Here is a 17,679-nt window from a genome sequence, read left to right on the forward strand (position 1 = left end):
AATAAAGAAGAAACTAAAAAAAGTGAATCATTATGGAGTAGGTATAAATGGAGCAGTTGAGGGCAACAATGGGATGGGACTGAGATATGCTCCCCACTGAATATCTCCTTATATTGTACTGATTTCTGAACCATGAGAATGTATTACCTATCTTGAAGCATATGAAATTACTCAAAGCGACTTGGAACCTCCCAAAGTATTCAAACAGCAACTGGAAGGAAGCTTTCATATTTCTTAGTTTTTTCTTCCATTAAAAATAGCAATTCCCCCCCAAATAGGTTTGTTTTTAATTCTAAGTTTTGTGGAGCTTGCAAGTCAATACTCACTGAGCACCTAATACAACTCATGATTTCTGTGATTACTAATATCATTTTGCAAATGAAGAAACTCAGGCTATGATAGTAACTTGTCTGATATATTTTTAAGAAGTGATAGAGTAAGGCGCAAACCAAGATATTCTGACTACAAAGCTCTTTTTTCCAGATTTGATCAGCTTTATTAGGAGCACACATAATTTTACAATACCATGCTCTCTTCTTTGAGCAGTAAAACTAACCTTTAACCCACTGGTATCCAAATTGTAGCAGGCATCAGAACTACTTGGACAGCTTGATAAAGCACAGATTTCTGGGCCCCACTCCCAGAATTCTAGAATCAGTAAAGTCTGCAGTTGAGTCAGAGAATTTGCATTTCTAGGATGTTCCCAGGTGATTCTGATGCTGTTTACCCTGAGACCACATTTAACCATTTGATACAAACCAACAATTCTCCTCTCTCCATTCACTAGTCAAACTAAAGAATTCAATTTATTTTTTATTTTTTTCAATTTCGGTTTTAGAAACACACAAACTTTCAATCTCCCAAAGCTTAAAACTCCAGAAAGAAAACAATCTGGCTAGCAGACACTTCCAACCAAATTCACAATATGTATACTATTGTCAGACTGACACCAAACTAAAAGAAGGGACCAACATGCACATTAAAGGTCAGCATTCCTCTTGCTGCAGATGGGAGTCATTTCCTGGAAAAGAGAACACTAGAAGCAAAAAAAGCAATGTCAGCCATCTGCTGACAATAGACAACACATTTTTTTGAAAGTTAAAAAAATACTATATTATTAATTTCATGTTGCCTTGAAAATAGTTTCTTTGGCAAAACTGAAGTCAATTTTTCTACCAAATAAAACAAAAAAAGTGAACAATATACAACTGGTTGTGATTTTGTTTTCTTATAACACTATACTTTATCCTAAACAAAGTCTGCCATCAAAATTAATACAGCATCAAAATAAATACAGCAACTAAATCAAATGATGCACCATACACACACACACACACAAAATATGTGGCTGGTAACTAGTTTTTAAAACTAAGACACATCTACACAGCTAGAAATAGACACTTAACTAAGAAGCATTTTACATTATGATTTCAATGTAAAAATATCAAAAAATAAACCTAAGCTTACTCCAGGATAGCAGAGAAAAGGACAAAGAGAAACTGAAACATAATAAAATCAATGTAGTGAATTTACAGAAGTCTAAAATATTCTGAACAGAAAGGTTAGTATAGCCAGAGAACATATGTAAAAACAGGTCATGATTTTAGCAACAAAAGAAACCTTAACAAATTTTTTAAAAATATTTTTATTAATTTCAGAGAGGAAGGTAGAGGAAGAGAGAGATAGAAACATCAATGATGAGAGAATCATTGATTGGCTGCCTCCTGCACACCCCCTACTGGGGATGGAGCCTGCAACGCAGGTATGTGCCTTTGACTGGAATCGAACCCGGGACCCTTCAGTCCACAAGCCGACGCTCTATCCACTGAGCCAAACAAGCTAGGGTTAACAAATTTTTTTAAGTAGAGATTTTAAAGACCACATTCTCAAGTCATAATTTAATCAGCTAACATTATATAAAAAGAGAACAAAAACCAAACAAACACACTTAAATACTTTGAAAGTAGGAAACATTCCTAAATAGATGATCAAAAACACCTAAAAATTATGTGAAAAGGAAAATACTTTGTACCAATATATATGGAATCTAGGTAACCCTGTATTCCGGTAAAAAATGCTTTGAACATTAAAGATAAAAAATAAACAGACTTTGTACTCATCTTCAGAAAATTTTTTTTAAAGTAAACGAAAAGAAATTAGGAAGATGTAATTAAGATAAAAGTTGAGCCCTAGCCAACTTGGCTCAGTGGATAGAGAGCATCAGGCCCACGGACTGAAGGGTCCCAGGCTTGATTCCAATCAAGGGCACTTACCTTTGTTGCAGGCTCAATCCCAGCCCTGGTCAGGGCACCTGAGGGAGGCAACCAATCCATGTGTCTTTCTCACAATGATGTTTCTCTCTCTCTGTCTCTCCCTCTCCCTTCCACTCTCTCTAAAAATCAATGAAAAAGTATCCTCGGGTGAGGATTAACAAAATAAGAGAAAAGTTAAAAAGAATAAAAGTCAAAACATACTAACAGGATAAATAAATCCAAAACATATCTCTATCTAAAGATCAATAAACTAGATAAAATTCAATTAAACAAAAAAATATGAGAAAAAAATACGTAAGATTTGGAATGAAAAAGAGGTACAACCAAAAACCCAGAATAGATTAAAAGAATAATACAAATAAATCTGTGGCAACAAGTCTGAAAGTCAAATAAATGGATAATTCCTTAGCAAAAAGGAAAATTTGAACAGACTAATATTCAAATAAGAAGTAAAAGGGGAATTAGAGATTCACCATTCATGAGTTCACAGAAGAATTTTATCTAACTTTTAAGGAAGAGATGAATACAACTCTATTTTAAATTAATTGTCCAATTATTAAGGATAACATGTCTTCAGAAAGATATCAAAACTTTCTCAGCAGCCGAAACCGGTTTGGCTCAGTGGATAGAGCGTCGGCCTGCGGACTGGGGGGTCCCGGGTTCGATTCCGGTCAAGGGCATGTACCTGGGTTGCGGGCACATCTCCCAGTGGGAGATGTGCAGGAGGCAGCTGGTCGGTGTTTCTCTCTCATTGATGTTTCTAACTCTCTATCTCTCTCCCTTCCTCTCTGTGAAAAAATCAATAAAATATATTTAAAAAAAAAAAAAAAAACTTTCTCAGCATATACAAATGAAGCAACACTAAAATGTTATTCATGTCTTCCTTTAATGAAACAAATGTGAAATTTTGGGGGTATATATGAAGTGAAATTATTCCAGAGCAGAAGCAGGTACAGAGATGCTTGGTCAAGTCGGGATACAAAAGATAACATTACTCAGCATCTTTACAGTGCATCATCCAAAGTATGTATCTGTATGTACTTTAAAGTCAAATAAAATGAAGATAGCAAACACATACATTTTCTATTATCCATTTGTTTAAAAATATTTATTATCTACAAATTCTAGGTAAAAATATTCATACCAACAATATTTGGGAAATAAGTTTTCCTATAAGGATGAACTAAAGGAAAATTTTCACTTGAGAAACCATTAAGATGTTTAAGATTTTAAGAGCATTAGGTTACTTACAACTGCAAACTCATCTCTGTCAAGCATTCCATCATGGTCAATATCACTCAACTCCCAAACCTTAAAAAGAAAAGAATTGAGAAAGATAATGTTCTTTCATTTAATGTGCTACATGTAAACACCAAATACAAAAATAGAGGGAAAGTTTTGCCTAAATATTACACTTTTTTCTGAGAAATTTCAATTATGCTGATTATTTTATTATATCGCTATTATTTGCTATATTAACAATTACTGTAAAAAGAATTCACTTAAGTATTTTTAAAACAGAAATTCCCTTACAAATTTTTTTAAAACTATTTTCTTCCTTTCAATTATGCACATAGTATTTTAAGACAATTACAATGCTTTTTCATAAACATCATCTCAGCTAATTTATGCACAGCTCCTGTTTTAGACATGAAGCTACATGACTTACCTAGGACCGTGCAACTATTATTAAGTAAAGGAATCAGTTTTCAATGTGAAGACTTCCAACTAAGTCCATTATTGTTTTCCCTACACTACAGACTTTCTAATCAACTAAAAGAAATATGTAATGAATACTGTGTAATGAATCATCAGCCAGCTAATGTCCAGGGCTTACAAAGAAAAATAAAGTCTGAAAGGCCCTGGTAGATTTGGCCTAAAGTTAGAATAAATTACATAGCTTTAGACCAGCTACAAAACTATGTTAAATCCTTGAGAAGAAGATATTTAAACATTCAACAAAATCTCACTTGGGGGCAAGAAGAGAAAGTGAGCTGATGAGAGACAAGAGTGGAGATAAGTGCCTGGTCACTAAATGCCTTGAAAGGAGTTTGGACTTTATCCTGAATGCAATGGGAAGCTACTAAGAGGGTTAGTTTTATGTTAAAAAAAAAAAAAAAAAAAAGATAACAGGATTATATTTATAGTTTAGAAATCTCACACTGGACCAAACAGTGGAGAAATGATTAGTAAGAAATAATAAAAGGCTTTTAAATTAATGTATATTGAGTAACCTATGCAACACTGATCGAATAGCACGATTGCTGGTGGTGTGTGGTTTCATTATCATCATCATTAACATTATTATCATCATCATCATCATCATCGGCATAGTAGTTAGCATTCAAAGAGTATGTGCTAAATACTTTACATACATTATCACATTTAATCCTTACAACCCTATAAACTGAATCATACTCATTTTAAAGATTAGAAAACTGAGACATGATTTTCTAATGATTTGCCCAATGTCACACAACTAAGAAGTGGTTCAGACAGGATTAGACTCTACAGCAGCCGTGGGCAAACTACAGCCCACGGGCCGGAGCCGGCCCGTTTGAAATGAATAAAACTAAAAAAAAAAAAAAAGACCGTACCCTTTTAATGTAATGATGTTTACTTTGAATTTATATTAGTTCACACAAACACTCCATCCATGCTTTTGTTCCGGCCCTCCGGCCCAGTTTAAGAACCCATTGTGGCCCTCAAGTCAAAAAGTTTGCCCACCCCTGCTCTACAGAGTAGGATTAAGCAAGGGATTAAAGGACTAGAATCTGGCTGGCATGGTTCAGTTGTTGAGTGTCCACCTATGAACCAAAAGGTGGCGGTTCGATTCCTGGTCAGGGCATATGCCCTAGTTTCAGGCTTGATTCCCATTACGGGGCGTGCAGGAGGCAGCCAATAAATGATTCTCTCTCATCACTGATGTTTCTCTCTCTCTCTCTCCCTCTCCCTTCCTCTTTGAAATCAATAAAAATATATTTTAAAAATATATATATTTAAAAAAAAGAAAAAAGAAAGGACTGGAGGTTTAATGAGAGTAGATAAGGTTTGAAATATAAAAAGAGGTGGAGAAAAATCACTATGGAAACAGCACAAGAGTGGCTGGCAATTAGGAAAGCCCAGCTGAAGTTGATGATCATGAAATTATGATGATACCGATCTTTATTAGACTTTCTCAGTAGTCCATATGCAACCACAGAGAAGGTAAATAATTAGCTTCACACAAAGCTGGATTTTCATCATGCAATCAAGAAGTTAAAAAAATGGTAAAGGGAGCTAAGGATACTGACATGAAACTATGGACCATAAAAATCCAAGTTGGATGAGGAAAAAAGGAAATTCAAAAGATGGAGAAAGTAAAGGAGTCGAGATTTAAAGATCTTGATGAAGTCAAAGAAGTACTATAGTAGTCTTGCAAGTATCTAGGAAAGAGATCTAGAAAGATAAGAAGTTCTAGTTAGAAAGTAGAATTTATGTTTTCAGAGATGAAACGGTTCCTTATAACAAGGCCCCCTGATATAGCTATGGAATAGGTAGCAGATGAAAATTACTGACAGTCTCTGGAAATTAAATCAAGGAATTAAGAGGTCAGAATGTACAACATAAAGAAAAAAAGACCTACTTAAGAGGCTTCTACATATAGCTAATTTCAAACACTCATAATTTAGAAGAGATAACCAAATAAAGAAATAAATTGGCAATTATTTTATATATTAAGTCTGAACACAAAAAATTCTATAACACAACTTCAAAATAAGATCTGTGCATTTTTTTAACAATGAGCTATAAGCGCTCCTGGTAGATACAAAATTAAAATACATAAAAATTACATTCATAATTTAATAATATCTTACTCTTCCAAGAATATCCACAGGTAACTTAGAGTTGAGCAACACTGGTTTCACTTTATCACCAGACAGAAATCCATTTACTGGACTTAAACTATCAAAAATTGCATCATATTTGGCCTTATCTTCAGACTATAATATAAAAAAGATCACAAATTAAAACAATGGCGAAAAGGATTTCAATGCAGTTATAAAAATCAAACACTCAAAGAACAGACAGCATATTTTTAAAACTCATCATTTAAAAAACATTTTCACTTTTATCAAAATATATTATAGTAAATGATAATTTAAGTTCCTCCACCTCACTCCTTTTGTAGCTGGAACACTATCTTTGCTTTTCTGTTAGATTAGAATCACAAGATTTCAGTGATAGAAGGGCTTTGAGAAAAGCACCTAGCCCAATCCTTTCACTTAAGCAGATACACAGCAAGGAAGTAACTTTTATAAAAACACACAGCTAGTTAATGACATTCCATGACTTTCTAAACATAATGTTAGTCACATTTCAAACTCAAAAACCTTTAAAAATGAAAATCACTTCCAGAGGAATAAACATCAAGTTTCCCCCCTTTTCCCCAAAGCAAGATAGCTTATCAATAACAAGAATTTTCTAAAATCCTGAAAAGTTACTTGTATCGCATAAAAACTATGTTCTTGATTCATCAAGTCCAAATCCCTATATTTTTAAAAATTAGTTAAGAGCACACTAGCATACATAGACAAACCAAAATGGTTTTCTGACAAAACTGTACATATTTTTATTGAAGGTCATTGATCTGCTATATACTAAAAGTATTTTTTAATAATGCTTTTAAAAATCTATAAGGCCCTTGCCAGATAGCTCTCAGTTGGTTAGAGCATCATCCCAATACACCAAGATTGCGGCTTTGATCCCTGGTCATGGCACACACAGCAATTGATCTATTTCTCTCTCTCTCTTTCTCTCTCTCTCTCAAATCAATTAAAAATTATTTAAGTACATAAATTGTTTTTTTTTAATCTGAAAAGATAGCTATAACTAGTGTGATATTTCCAAATACCTATAAAGCAAAATATCCATTTCAGAATATAATTTCTTGAAAGAATAAAGAATTATTTGTTTTATAGCTCTAAGAACAGTACTATTTAACCAGAATTTTCAAGTCAGACATAATTTCAGTAGGGTAAACTAGACATAATACCAGTGGGATAAAAACTCATCAAATATTTTAGTTAATACAGGGTTACCATTTTTAGTTTACACTATAACAGGAATGAGATAAAACCAGTACTAATTGTCACAAAATGATTGTTAGTGCTGTAAGATCCCTCCAAAGATTTCTAGTACCAGTAATTCCTGAACAGTAAAAAATGAAAGTCTAATGAAGATTGCAACATATTATGGAAGTAGAGAAAGAGATGATGTGGAAGAAAAGCAGGAGTAAGGAGAGAACAGTTACAAAGTTTACTTACTTTTACAGCCCATGGGAGCTCCGTTGCAGAGGTTCCACTAATTAGCAAGGGACTACTGGTATCATGCTAAAAAAGAAAATACAGTATATGAAGGGCTGAAATCCTCACATCAATAAACAATGAAGAAAAGGAGGTCTTTGGCCTTAAATACATTCATACAAAATGCTGGATCTCAATAAACACATATACTCTATTTTACATTAATTCTATTAGACCATCTAAGTACAAATGAAACAAAAACTGCATAAATGACTATGGAGCACTAAATAAAACTTAAGTATTACCTATTATAAACTTAAGAAACCTATTATAACTGACATAAAGATAAAGATATCTGAATGTAACAAAAATATTTATTGCCCTGTTAACTGATGATTTCTTCCCAGCACTCTTTAAGGAAAACTGACAGGGACAAGAACCAAACTTAAGATTTATAAGTTACAATTACATGAACCTATCAATAGCATGCCCAACTAATTATAATTATTTGCTTGTAGAGACAGATAAATATATTTGAATAAATTTTATGATAATATAGTTAGGCAACAAATCCCTAAATTACCCTTCTGATTCCATGACTCTAAGCCTAAACTCAGAAGTACAGAAATTCTCAAAACTAAAGTTAAATTCATAATATTCAGACCAAATACTTTAAAACACTGATTTTAAAAGTAAGCATGAAGAGCCACGAAACTTCTGAAAACAAGAAGTAGGGTGGTGAGGCTTGGCCCTATCAGATATGAAAACAAATTACCAAATATGATCATTAGAACAATGGGAGATCAGCATATGGATAAACAGATCAACGAACAGAGAAATCCAAAAGAAACCAAAATACAGATGGAGAATTTACCATATGATTGAGACGGCATTTCAAATCAGTTAAGGAAAAGATGATTATCAATAAACTGCATTAGATCTGTAAAGTAGCCATCTTTAAAAAACATAAATTTTAATCCATACTCATACCTTACATAGGGACTAATATAAATGTGAAAAAAGAAACCATAAAAAATTTTTAATCCTAATAATTCATATACATAAAAAACAATGACACCTTTATAGAAGAAAATCACCATAAACAAAGTCAAAAGACAAATGACAAACTGGGAAAAAATATTTGCAACTCATATAGACAAAGAGTTGTTTTCCTAATATATAATGAGCCTCTAGAATTCAATGAGAAAAAGACCAAAAGCCACAAAACATAAGTGAAGACTATAAATAGGCATTTCACATAAAGGCACTGTAAATGGATGATAAGCATGAAAAAACTATTCAACCTCATTCCATAAAACCAAAAGGACAAATGAAAACGACACTTAACATGCCATTTGTCACCTATCAAACTAACAAGAATCCAAAAGTTTGACAACAGTATGTTAGCAAAAATGCACTTAACCAATTGCTGATGGGAATGTGAACTAGTGCAACCACTATGAAGACACATTGATTACAAATAAACAAACTTTTGAAATAGCAATTCCATTTCTGAGAATTTACATATATAAGTATATTTCTGCATATGCAAAATAATATATATTCAAGGTTATTATGCACTGCAGCATTTTTTTAAGTAAAAGATTAGAAACAAGCTAAAAGTCTATCAAAAGGAAGTTAAATAAGTTATGGTGACTAGAAATAAAGAAATAGAACGCAGCTATAAAAAGAACGAGGAAGCTTTTATGTAATGATATGTACAATCTCCAAAACATATTAAGTTATTAAAATAAGGTACAAAATTGTGTGTACAGAATGATACAATAAATATAAAATGAGAAAATAGGTACTATTATTTCTTTATATACACATATAATAACTCTGGAAGGACACACAAGAAACTAATAAGTAGTAGCCATTATCAAAGAAAAGTAGCTGGGTAATAGGATTTGGGGGAAATTATTTTAATACAGCAATTTAGAAAAGAAAATTTAAATTTAAAAGCATTTCTTACAAATCTTGGTGGAGGAACAGCCAGGTTCAAGTTACTCAGTGAAACCTCCAATCCATTCTGGGCACATGCCACAAGACGCAAAGCAACAAAGAATTCCTGAGAAAGAAAAAATGTGACTGTAAGAGCATTATCTACCTATTCATCCATCCATCCACCCATCCACAGACATACCTACAACTTGAAAATACAAAACAATTCACAATTACTCCAAGGTTTTTACATAGCAACAAATATAACAGCACAGTTGCTTGAATAACACTTGCTTTAAAATTGAGAAAAGATCTATGTACAAAGATGTTCCCATTATAAGTAGAAATAAAGTGTTAATAAAATGGGAAAATACTTAGTGATACATAAATATAGTGGAAATTAAAAATTAGTCATCATTATCCAAAGAATATTTTATGGTGTTAAGGAATACTTTTTATCATTTAAATGAGGAAAAGGCATCTGAAAGAAAAACCCAGAAGAAAATAACTAAATGTTATCAAAAGTCATCTCTGGATTTAAGATTACAATTTTTGAAACTGGATCAATCATTCAAGTGACTAAATCATTGCTATTCCAGAAGAGCTAAGGAGAATAACTGTGCAGCATCTAAAAACAATTATATAACTGCTTGAGTTCAAAACACTTATAAATCTCTCCCAAAGGTCCTTGTATTTTTGGCATTTGAAGTATCAATCCAAAATTTAATAAATAAATGCAAACATGCTGAAGTAACTGGTGTTCAGCTGTTTTCAGTTAAAGTCGGGTCTGGGAATAGCCACAACAAAACACTTGACTCCAGCTATATAACTTACAATTTGTCAATACTCTCTAGTACAGTTACTGGTACAATCTATTCTTCACTACTTTTCTCAAACCTCCTATTCTCATCTATACCCTTCTTATCTAATTCCTAACCTATTCTTAGAAACTTGCAGGTTATCTGTTGTATACAATACCTTGCCTTCAATCATAAATTTCTTTTTAAAATGCTATTTCAAGATCTCCCCTTCTCTTTTTATTCATTCCACAAGCTTCTATGTCATCAGACTTCAACTCCCACCATTAGCTACAGAAACTACTATGTCACAAATAACATCCTAGCTATCAAATGCTCTCAAAAAAAAAAAAAAAAGGCCTCCTCCTACTTGTTCTTGTTCTTTTGGCAGCCTGGGAAGCATGATCTTCCCTAAAGCTTTCCTCCCCTCTCCAACATAGATTCATAAAGCTCTCTCAGTACTCCTCTGACCTTTCAAGTCTCTTCTGTTGAAGTCAACCTTTAAATCCTCCGACCTTTAAATGCTGGTATTCTAGGTATTCCAACATTAACTCTCTTTCTCTTCTCATTCAGTAAGAGATTCAATTACTCTTAGGTAATCTGGTCCACTCCCAAAGTATAGATGGACTCTGAAGTGAAATAGTCCTGCAATAAATATTAGTTCTGCTACTTAAAGTTGTAAGGCCATGGGCAAGTAAAATAAAATTCTTACATAAAAGGGGGGACTAATATTAGCTACCCTGTAATTATTATGAAGAACAAAATAAAAACTATACTATAGAAAGAAAGCACCTACTGTCATTTTTGACACATAGAAACTCAGTAAGTATAGGTTTCTTTTCTTTCTTTCATGTTAATTAAATAAACTATTCCCCCAATGCAAACATCAAAGTTTAACTGCAGACCCATAAATCCAGCCACCTAGATGTAACAAGGACAACTTAAACTCAACATCCAAAGTCCAGGAATATCAGTGAAGAATTTAATAAATGGTAAACTCATGAAGATAGGAACCACATCTGTATTTCCAAAGCCTGGCTCAAAACAGATACTCAACAAATATTTGCTGACAGTGCAGACTCTGGGATTTAGTGTTCCTATGTCTCCAATGTACCAAACTGGCCCTTCTGCCCAGGAGCTCCAATGGGGACTACAATCTAGCACTGGAATTCTATATAATAAAAGCCTAATATGCTAAGTGTCTGGTCGTACAGTCGTCCGCTCAACCAATCAAAGCATAATATGCTAATGATATGCTAAGGCCGCTCAACCGCTCGCTATGATGTGCACTGACAACCAGGGCAGACAACCATTTGATCAGTTGCTATGACGTGCACTGACCACCAGGGGGCAGATGCTCCAACTGGTAGGTTAGCTTGCTGCTGGGGTCTGGCTGATCAGGACTGAGCAAGACAAGCCGGACACGCCCTGGAGCCCTTCCACTGGCTGGCCAACCTCCCATGTCCTTCCCCGGACCTGACTGTGCACTGGTAGAGTCCCTCAGCCTGTCTTTTGCCCTTTCACAATCTGGGACCCCTCAGGGGATGTTGGAGAGCCAGTTTCGGCCCGATCCTGCAGTCCAGACTGAAGGACCCCACTGGTGCACAAATTCATATCAATCTATAATTTAAACAAATTCATGCACCAGGCCTCTAGTCTTAAATAAGAGACAGGGTATTCGGACCTTCTAAAAACTTTTCCATCCCTTTTCTGATCTTGATCCTGCTTCAGCAGTCCCCATGAGGGTTTGGGGGTATTAGCTTTTTTGGTAGAAGTAGAGAAGGGGGGAGAGGAGGGTATTAGCTTTGAGTAGCAGTGCTCAACCAATGTATCAGCATGTAGCAAGCTTTGAATCCAATCCTGAAGAACGCTGAAATCCATCTCCAACAATCAGAACTTCAAAGTACACTGATAGTGTCCAACACAAATAACTACTTTCACAAATTCCTGGTCTAGGATTTATGTCTAACCTGTAAACCATTTTATGGTTTATAAGTCAGTGGTAAGATCTAGACCAGAATACTCAGGTTTGATTAGCCAAGAATTTCCTTTCAAATGTATGAGGCATACCATCTAACACTTAACTAATAAAACCCATGTTTATGTATAAACCCTGTACATGTAAGAAATTCAATTAATTAAGATTCAAAGAGCAAAATCTTTCTGAATGACTGAAAAAAAAACCAAGCTATTTATCTGATGTGTCCTCCAAAAGTCTTATGTTAAAGCCTAACCCCCAAAGATAAAGGTATTAGGAGGTAGGCCTTTGGAAGGTGCTTAAGCCATTAGGGAGAACCCTTATTAATGGGATTAGTGCCTTATAAAAAGGCTTCAGAGAGATCCCCAGCACCTTCTGGTATGTGCAGATACAACTAGAAGTCTGCAATCAGGAAGAAAGCCCTCACCTGACCATGTTAGCACCCTAATCTCAGAATTCCAGCCTCTAAAACAATGAGCAATAAATTTGTTTATAAATTTCTGTGGTATTTTGTTATAGCAGCCCAAACAGACTAAGATACTCCAGTAGAACAATGTCACCAAACTAACACTAAACTTTGGGAATTAGTTACTTTAATGCCTACTTATAAGAAATATTTTCATTGTCTTATTAGAAACCAGTGGCCCGGTGCACGAAATTCATGCACATTAAAAAGGGATTAATTAGAGGAAGTATTTTAATATTGCCATTTGCCCTTTCTCTTTAATAGAAGTGTCAGAGATGAAAGAAAATTAGTATAATGTATATGAAAATCTTCCTCCTGTCAGAGTCTGGGGCACGCCGCAAGACCCAGAGTCAAGTCCCTGCCCACCCGCGTGCACCTTGAAATCGCGCAAGACCCAGACCCGGCCGCACCCCCGCCCTTGGGCTAGATCCAGACCCGGCTGGTCCCACCCTTGTCAAGCCCCACCAGGCGGGGGGGGCATAGCCTCACATCCCCTGGCTCAGCACCAGGGTAGGGGGTGCACCTTAAGGTCCCCTGTCAAGCCCTGCCAGGTGGGGAGGGGGGGGGGGTGCGGCCTCAGGTCCCCCGTCAAGCCCTGCTGGGCGGGAGGTGCAGCCTGAGGTCCCCTGTCAAGCCCCACGGGGATGGGGCGGGGAGGGCGCAGCCTCAGGTCCCTGCTGATTGCTCGTTAAGGCTCATTACGGGAACTTGGCCTCTGCTGTGGGCACAGCCATCTTATGTTACAGAAACCCGGCCTCTGCTGTGGGCGCCAACGTCTTTGTGGCAGAGTGACAGTCAATTTGCATATTACCTCTTTATTACATAGGATATTTTCATTGTTATGACACTTGCCCTTGCAAAACCTTAATGTTGATAAAAAGCAACTCTTAGTTTAAATATACAAAAAACTGCTGGCTCTTTTTTATTCTGAATCACCAAAAATCCTATCTAATAAAGAGGGAATATGCTAATTGAACCTCACACTGTCGCAAAGATGGCGGCACCCACAGCCAATAAGGGAACATGCTAATTGACTGCTCCACCCTCAAAGATGGAGGTGCCCAAAGCCACAAGATGGCGGCGCCCAGTCCCCTCAGCCCCCCAGCTGCCCAGGGCCGGCCCAAGGCACAGGCAAGACTCGGATGTTGGCTGCCCAGCCACCCAGGGCCACCCGAGGCTCAGGTAACTAGGGCTGGCCAAGGCTTGTGCTGCCGGCAGTAGCAGCAGCAGAGGTGTGATGGGGCGTCACCTTCCCCTGATCGCTGGGTCGCCTCCCACCCCTGACGGCTCCCGGACTGTGAGAGGGTGCAAGCTGGGCTGAGGGAATCCCCCTCCAGTGCATGAATTTTCATGTACCAGGCCTCTAGTTTTTTCATATAAATCTCTGAATCTTACTTGTTTGTTCAGGATACCTTTGCCATCTGTGTCAGCTAAATCCCAAATCTGAAATTCAGAGGAAAAAAAGTATTAATCTATATTTTAAAGAACAATCATTTTAAAAATAAATTAATTCCCTGTAATTTACAATCTCATGCTCTTTGGTAGTCAGATTTAAGAATTATAGAATTAAAAGTGGAAAGAAACCTTACGTTCAAATTTAGTTCAAATACTAAAGCCATTTAGTTCAAATACTAAAGCCATTAAAGTTACTCAAGAACATTTAAGGCATCATGGAAAGAATTGAAACCCAGACTCTAACTTCCAATCCAATGCCTTTTTCATTAGCCCAGGTTCTAACTCCAAATCTCTTGCTCTTTTTACTAACACATACTACTTTGATTTTAGATCCTTACTAAGATGATATTTTTTCTTATGGGAAAGTGGAAATAGTTGTTTATTTGTGAATAATTAAATTATTAAGGATAATTTTTCAGGGTTTTGAAAACATATCATGTATAAGGACTCTCCAGGAGATCAAGCTGGCAGAGGGACTTTCCACCTTTTTGTGCTTTTTCTTAAGCCTCTCATCCCCCACTGTATTCACCACATACAAAGTGCAGTTGGAGACAGTTATAATAGAGGAAGTAGAGATAGAGCCAACTCTCTGAGTGGGTGGCAAGGTTCCCAGTCTGCAGCACTGTTTCTCCCCACAATACCCAAATGTACTCTTACTTCTTCATTTCATCCCACTAAAGTGTAATTTGTTTTCTAAACATCTGAAAAACACCTTACTTTTTAAATTCTATCCATCGCATTACTATAACTGCCTCTATGACTCAGTTCTAACTTCTAAGTTTCTTAATAATATCTTTCTGAATGTGTATCCAATTTATCTACACTGCTAACTATTCACTATAATCTAATTATAATAAATAAATACTACCTTTCCAAGTATCAAGTCTGGAAGCCCTGATTTTTTCAGGAAAGCAGCAGCATCAGAAGCTAATACCCTTCCAGTATTGCCTGTATCAACCTGAAAAAAATACAAATGGTAAGCTGACAAAGACAAAATTACTTGTGTTCCTTACTGAGATTTGAGAACTGGCATTTTCAAAAAGGGAATGGGAATCCTTTGACTAAACCAAGGCGGAGGAATATATGCATAGCCTTATAAGTAGAGTACCATCTAGACAGCACTGGCAATTTACAAAATGTTTTTTATCGTGTCCATTATACAAATGAGAGAACTGAAGCTCAAAGGAAATAGAGCAAATTAGTGGAGTTATAACATTAATACATTATCTCCTGACTCCAACTCTTCTATAGCACCTTTTAAATTCTAATAAACTTACATGGCAATAGGAGGAAAAAGAAGCATTTCCTGGAGAGGTCTTAGCTGCATGTGTTACCTGTTTTTTCAAAACCTTAAAATCATTAACTTCTGCTTTTATACTTACTGTTAGGAACTACAACACTTTATTAAAAAATCAAAGCAGCTCCAAAACCAGCAGTGATTCCATAATAAAATTAAAGAAACATTTTAAAAACTGTTAAGCTCCTAAAGCACATTAAGGCTAACACACCATTTCAACTAAGGGGGACTTTCCTTTAAGACAGAATGAGGTCACCAAGAACATAAAAACAGTTTTTAAAAAAAGACACTCACTTCTGCAAAGATTTCCTAAAGTAAAGTTCAATTTGTAAAAATAAAAAGCAAGTTTTAAAAAGGTATGAGCAAGATAACATGATACTACAATATTTATGAGCTGTTTTGCAACTTTACTTAAATGACTAATAAGTTTGTTGCAAACATATACAAAGCATTCAGACAAGCCAATCCCAGCAAAGAAGCAAAAGAGAAATCCTTTCTTTCAAGTGCTCAGCAAAAAAGAAGGAACTACCCAATCCAAATGTGGGGTAACAAAGAAGTACAATAAGAGCTGGGAAATCTGCCTCTAGAATTTTCCAGAATTCCTTTTCTTTCCCCACTCTCTGACCATGGGAGGGGCGGGGGCGGGGGTGAGGAGAGAACACCTACCCCAGCATAGTCTAAATATAGAAGCACTCAGGGAAAACATTAATCGATCTCTTATGAAATATTTGTGTACTGTATTCCAATTAAGAATTTTACTATCTTCTATCCTTTTGTTACTAAAATAAATTAAATGCAGCCGTTTAGTCATGGTCATACATAGGTGGTTTCTGTTGTACTCTGATGCTTGCCTAAAGGCTTTACCATAAGCTACCAGATACAATTATGTCTTCAACCAACTCTCAGAGCCTCATCTAAACAACCATATCTTGTACTCTGAATTGTTAACACTTCAAAATATAGATTTTGGGGTAAAGTCTTCTGAGTTGATATCCCTTAAACAACTTTCAGACTGTACTGGTGGAGAGTTAGAATTTCCAGGACTCTTTGTAGTCTAGAAATACATATCTATATATATGTATATATGTATCTGTATCTATATCTATATCTATATCTATATCTATATCTATATCTATATCTATATCGGTAATATGCTAATTGGTCCTAACAGTGTCCCAGGCTGTGTGCAACAGGCTGTGTGCGCACAAGATCTGGTGGGCGGGGACGGGGACTTGTGCCACCAGGACATGAGGCTGCCGCTGGGGGTGCCCCCCACCCCCCGGCGGAGGCACACGCAGGCCTGCCACGCTGCCCAGCCCAGAGGGGGGCATCAGGACAGGCCGTGGCGGCCCCCAAGAGGAGGCATGCGCAGGCCCGCTGCGCTGCCTGCCTAGAGGGGGGCATCAGGATGGGCTGAGGTGGCCCCCCAGGCAGAGGCGCACACAGGCCTGTGGCACTGCCTGGCCCAGAGGGGGTCGTCAGGACAGGGGCGGGGCCTCAGCAGAGAGCTCTCAGCACTCCTGCGCTGAGGTCTGAAGACAGAGAGAGGAAGGGAGAGCAGATGGGCAGTTAGGGGGATCAGGCCAGGAGGGAAGAGCAGATAGGCAGTTAGGGGGATCAGACAAGGAGGGGAGAGCAGTTAGGGGGATCAGGCAGGAGGGGAGAGCAGTTAGGGCCATCAGGCAGGCAGGAGAACAGTTAGGGGCATCAGGCAGGCAGGCAAGTGAGCGCTTACAAGCCAGTGGTTCTAGATTTCGAGGGGGATCCCAGATTGGAGAGGTTGCAGACCAGGCTGAGGGGAATACCCCCAACCCCAGGGAAGGAACTTCATGTACCGGGCCTCTAGTATTTTATAAAAACAGACCCCTGACCCAAGATGAAGGAGAACAAGAATTATATAGGACTGAATGAACTGGTAAGAAAAATGAAATTATGGTTATTTACTTGGAATATTGTTGGCATTATTTTTAATATTGTATTTTGTAATGGATATATGGGAAAGCACTTTTTTTTCCTCTTACACTATCTCTAACCCTCAATTTAACAGGCTCTGTACAGTGGGGCCTTGACTTACAAGTTTAATTCGTTCCAAGACTGAGTTCGTTAAGGAGCTTGTTAACTCAAATTACTCTATCAACTCAATGCAAAAAATTGGCTGAGAGACAGCTGGTATCTCAAAAAACT

General features: G+C 36.7%; 1 protein-coding gene across 3 annotated transcripts in view; it reads right to left on the reverse strand.

Moving 5' to 3' along the window:
* The window catches only part of EPS15 (epidermal growth factor receptor pathway substrate 15), a 110,716-nt gene that overhangs the window by 67,661 nt on the left and 25,376 nt on the right, over positions 1 to 17,679 (reverse strand). For all 3 annotated transcript variants that reach the window (XM_070405099.1, XM_070405100.1, XM_070405101.1), the window contains exons 3-8: positions 15,067 to 15,156; positions 14,139 to 14,186; positions 9,534 to 9,629; positions 7,580 to 7,645; positions 6,131 to 6,256; positions 3,525 to 3,584 (exon numbers count right to left, since the gene is read on the reverse strand). In XM_070405099.1, coding sequence (XP_070261200.1) covers positions 3,525 to 3,584; positions 6,131 to 6,256; positions 7,580 to 7,645; positions 9,534 to 9,629; positions 14,139 to 14,186; positions 15,067 to 15,156 — 486 coding nt within the window. The remainder of the gene's footprint in view (positions 1 to 3,524; positions 3,585 to 6,130; positions 6,257 to 7,579; positions 7,646 to 9,533; positions 9,630 to 14,138; positions 14,187 to 15,066; positions 15,157 to 17,679) is intronic.

The sequence above is a fragment of the Myotis yumanensis genome, unplaced genomic scaffold, assembly GCF_028538775.1.
Source record: "Myotis yumanensis isolate MYYU_CA2020_CCGP unplaced genomic scaffold, mMyoYum1.0.hap1 SCAF_2, whole genome shotgun sequence".
Classification (NCBI taxonomy): domain Eukaryota; kingdom Metazoa; phylum Chordata; class Mammalia; order Chiroptera; family Vespertilionidae; genus Myotis; species Myotis yumanensis.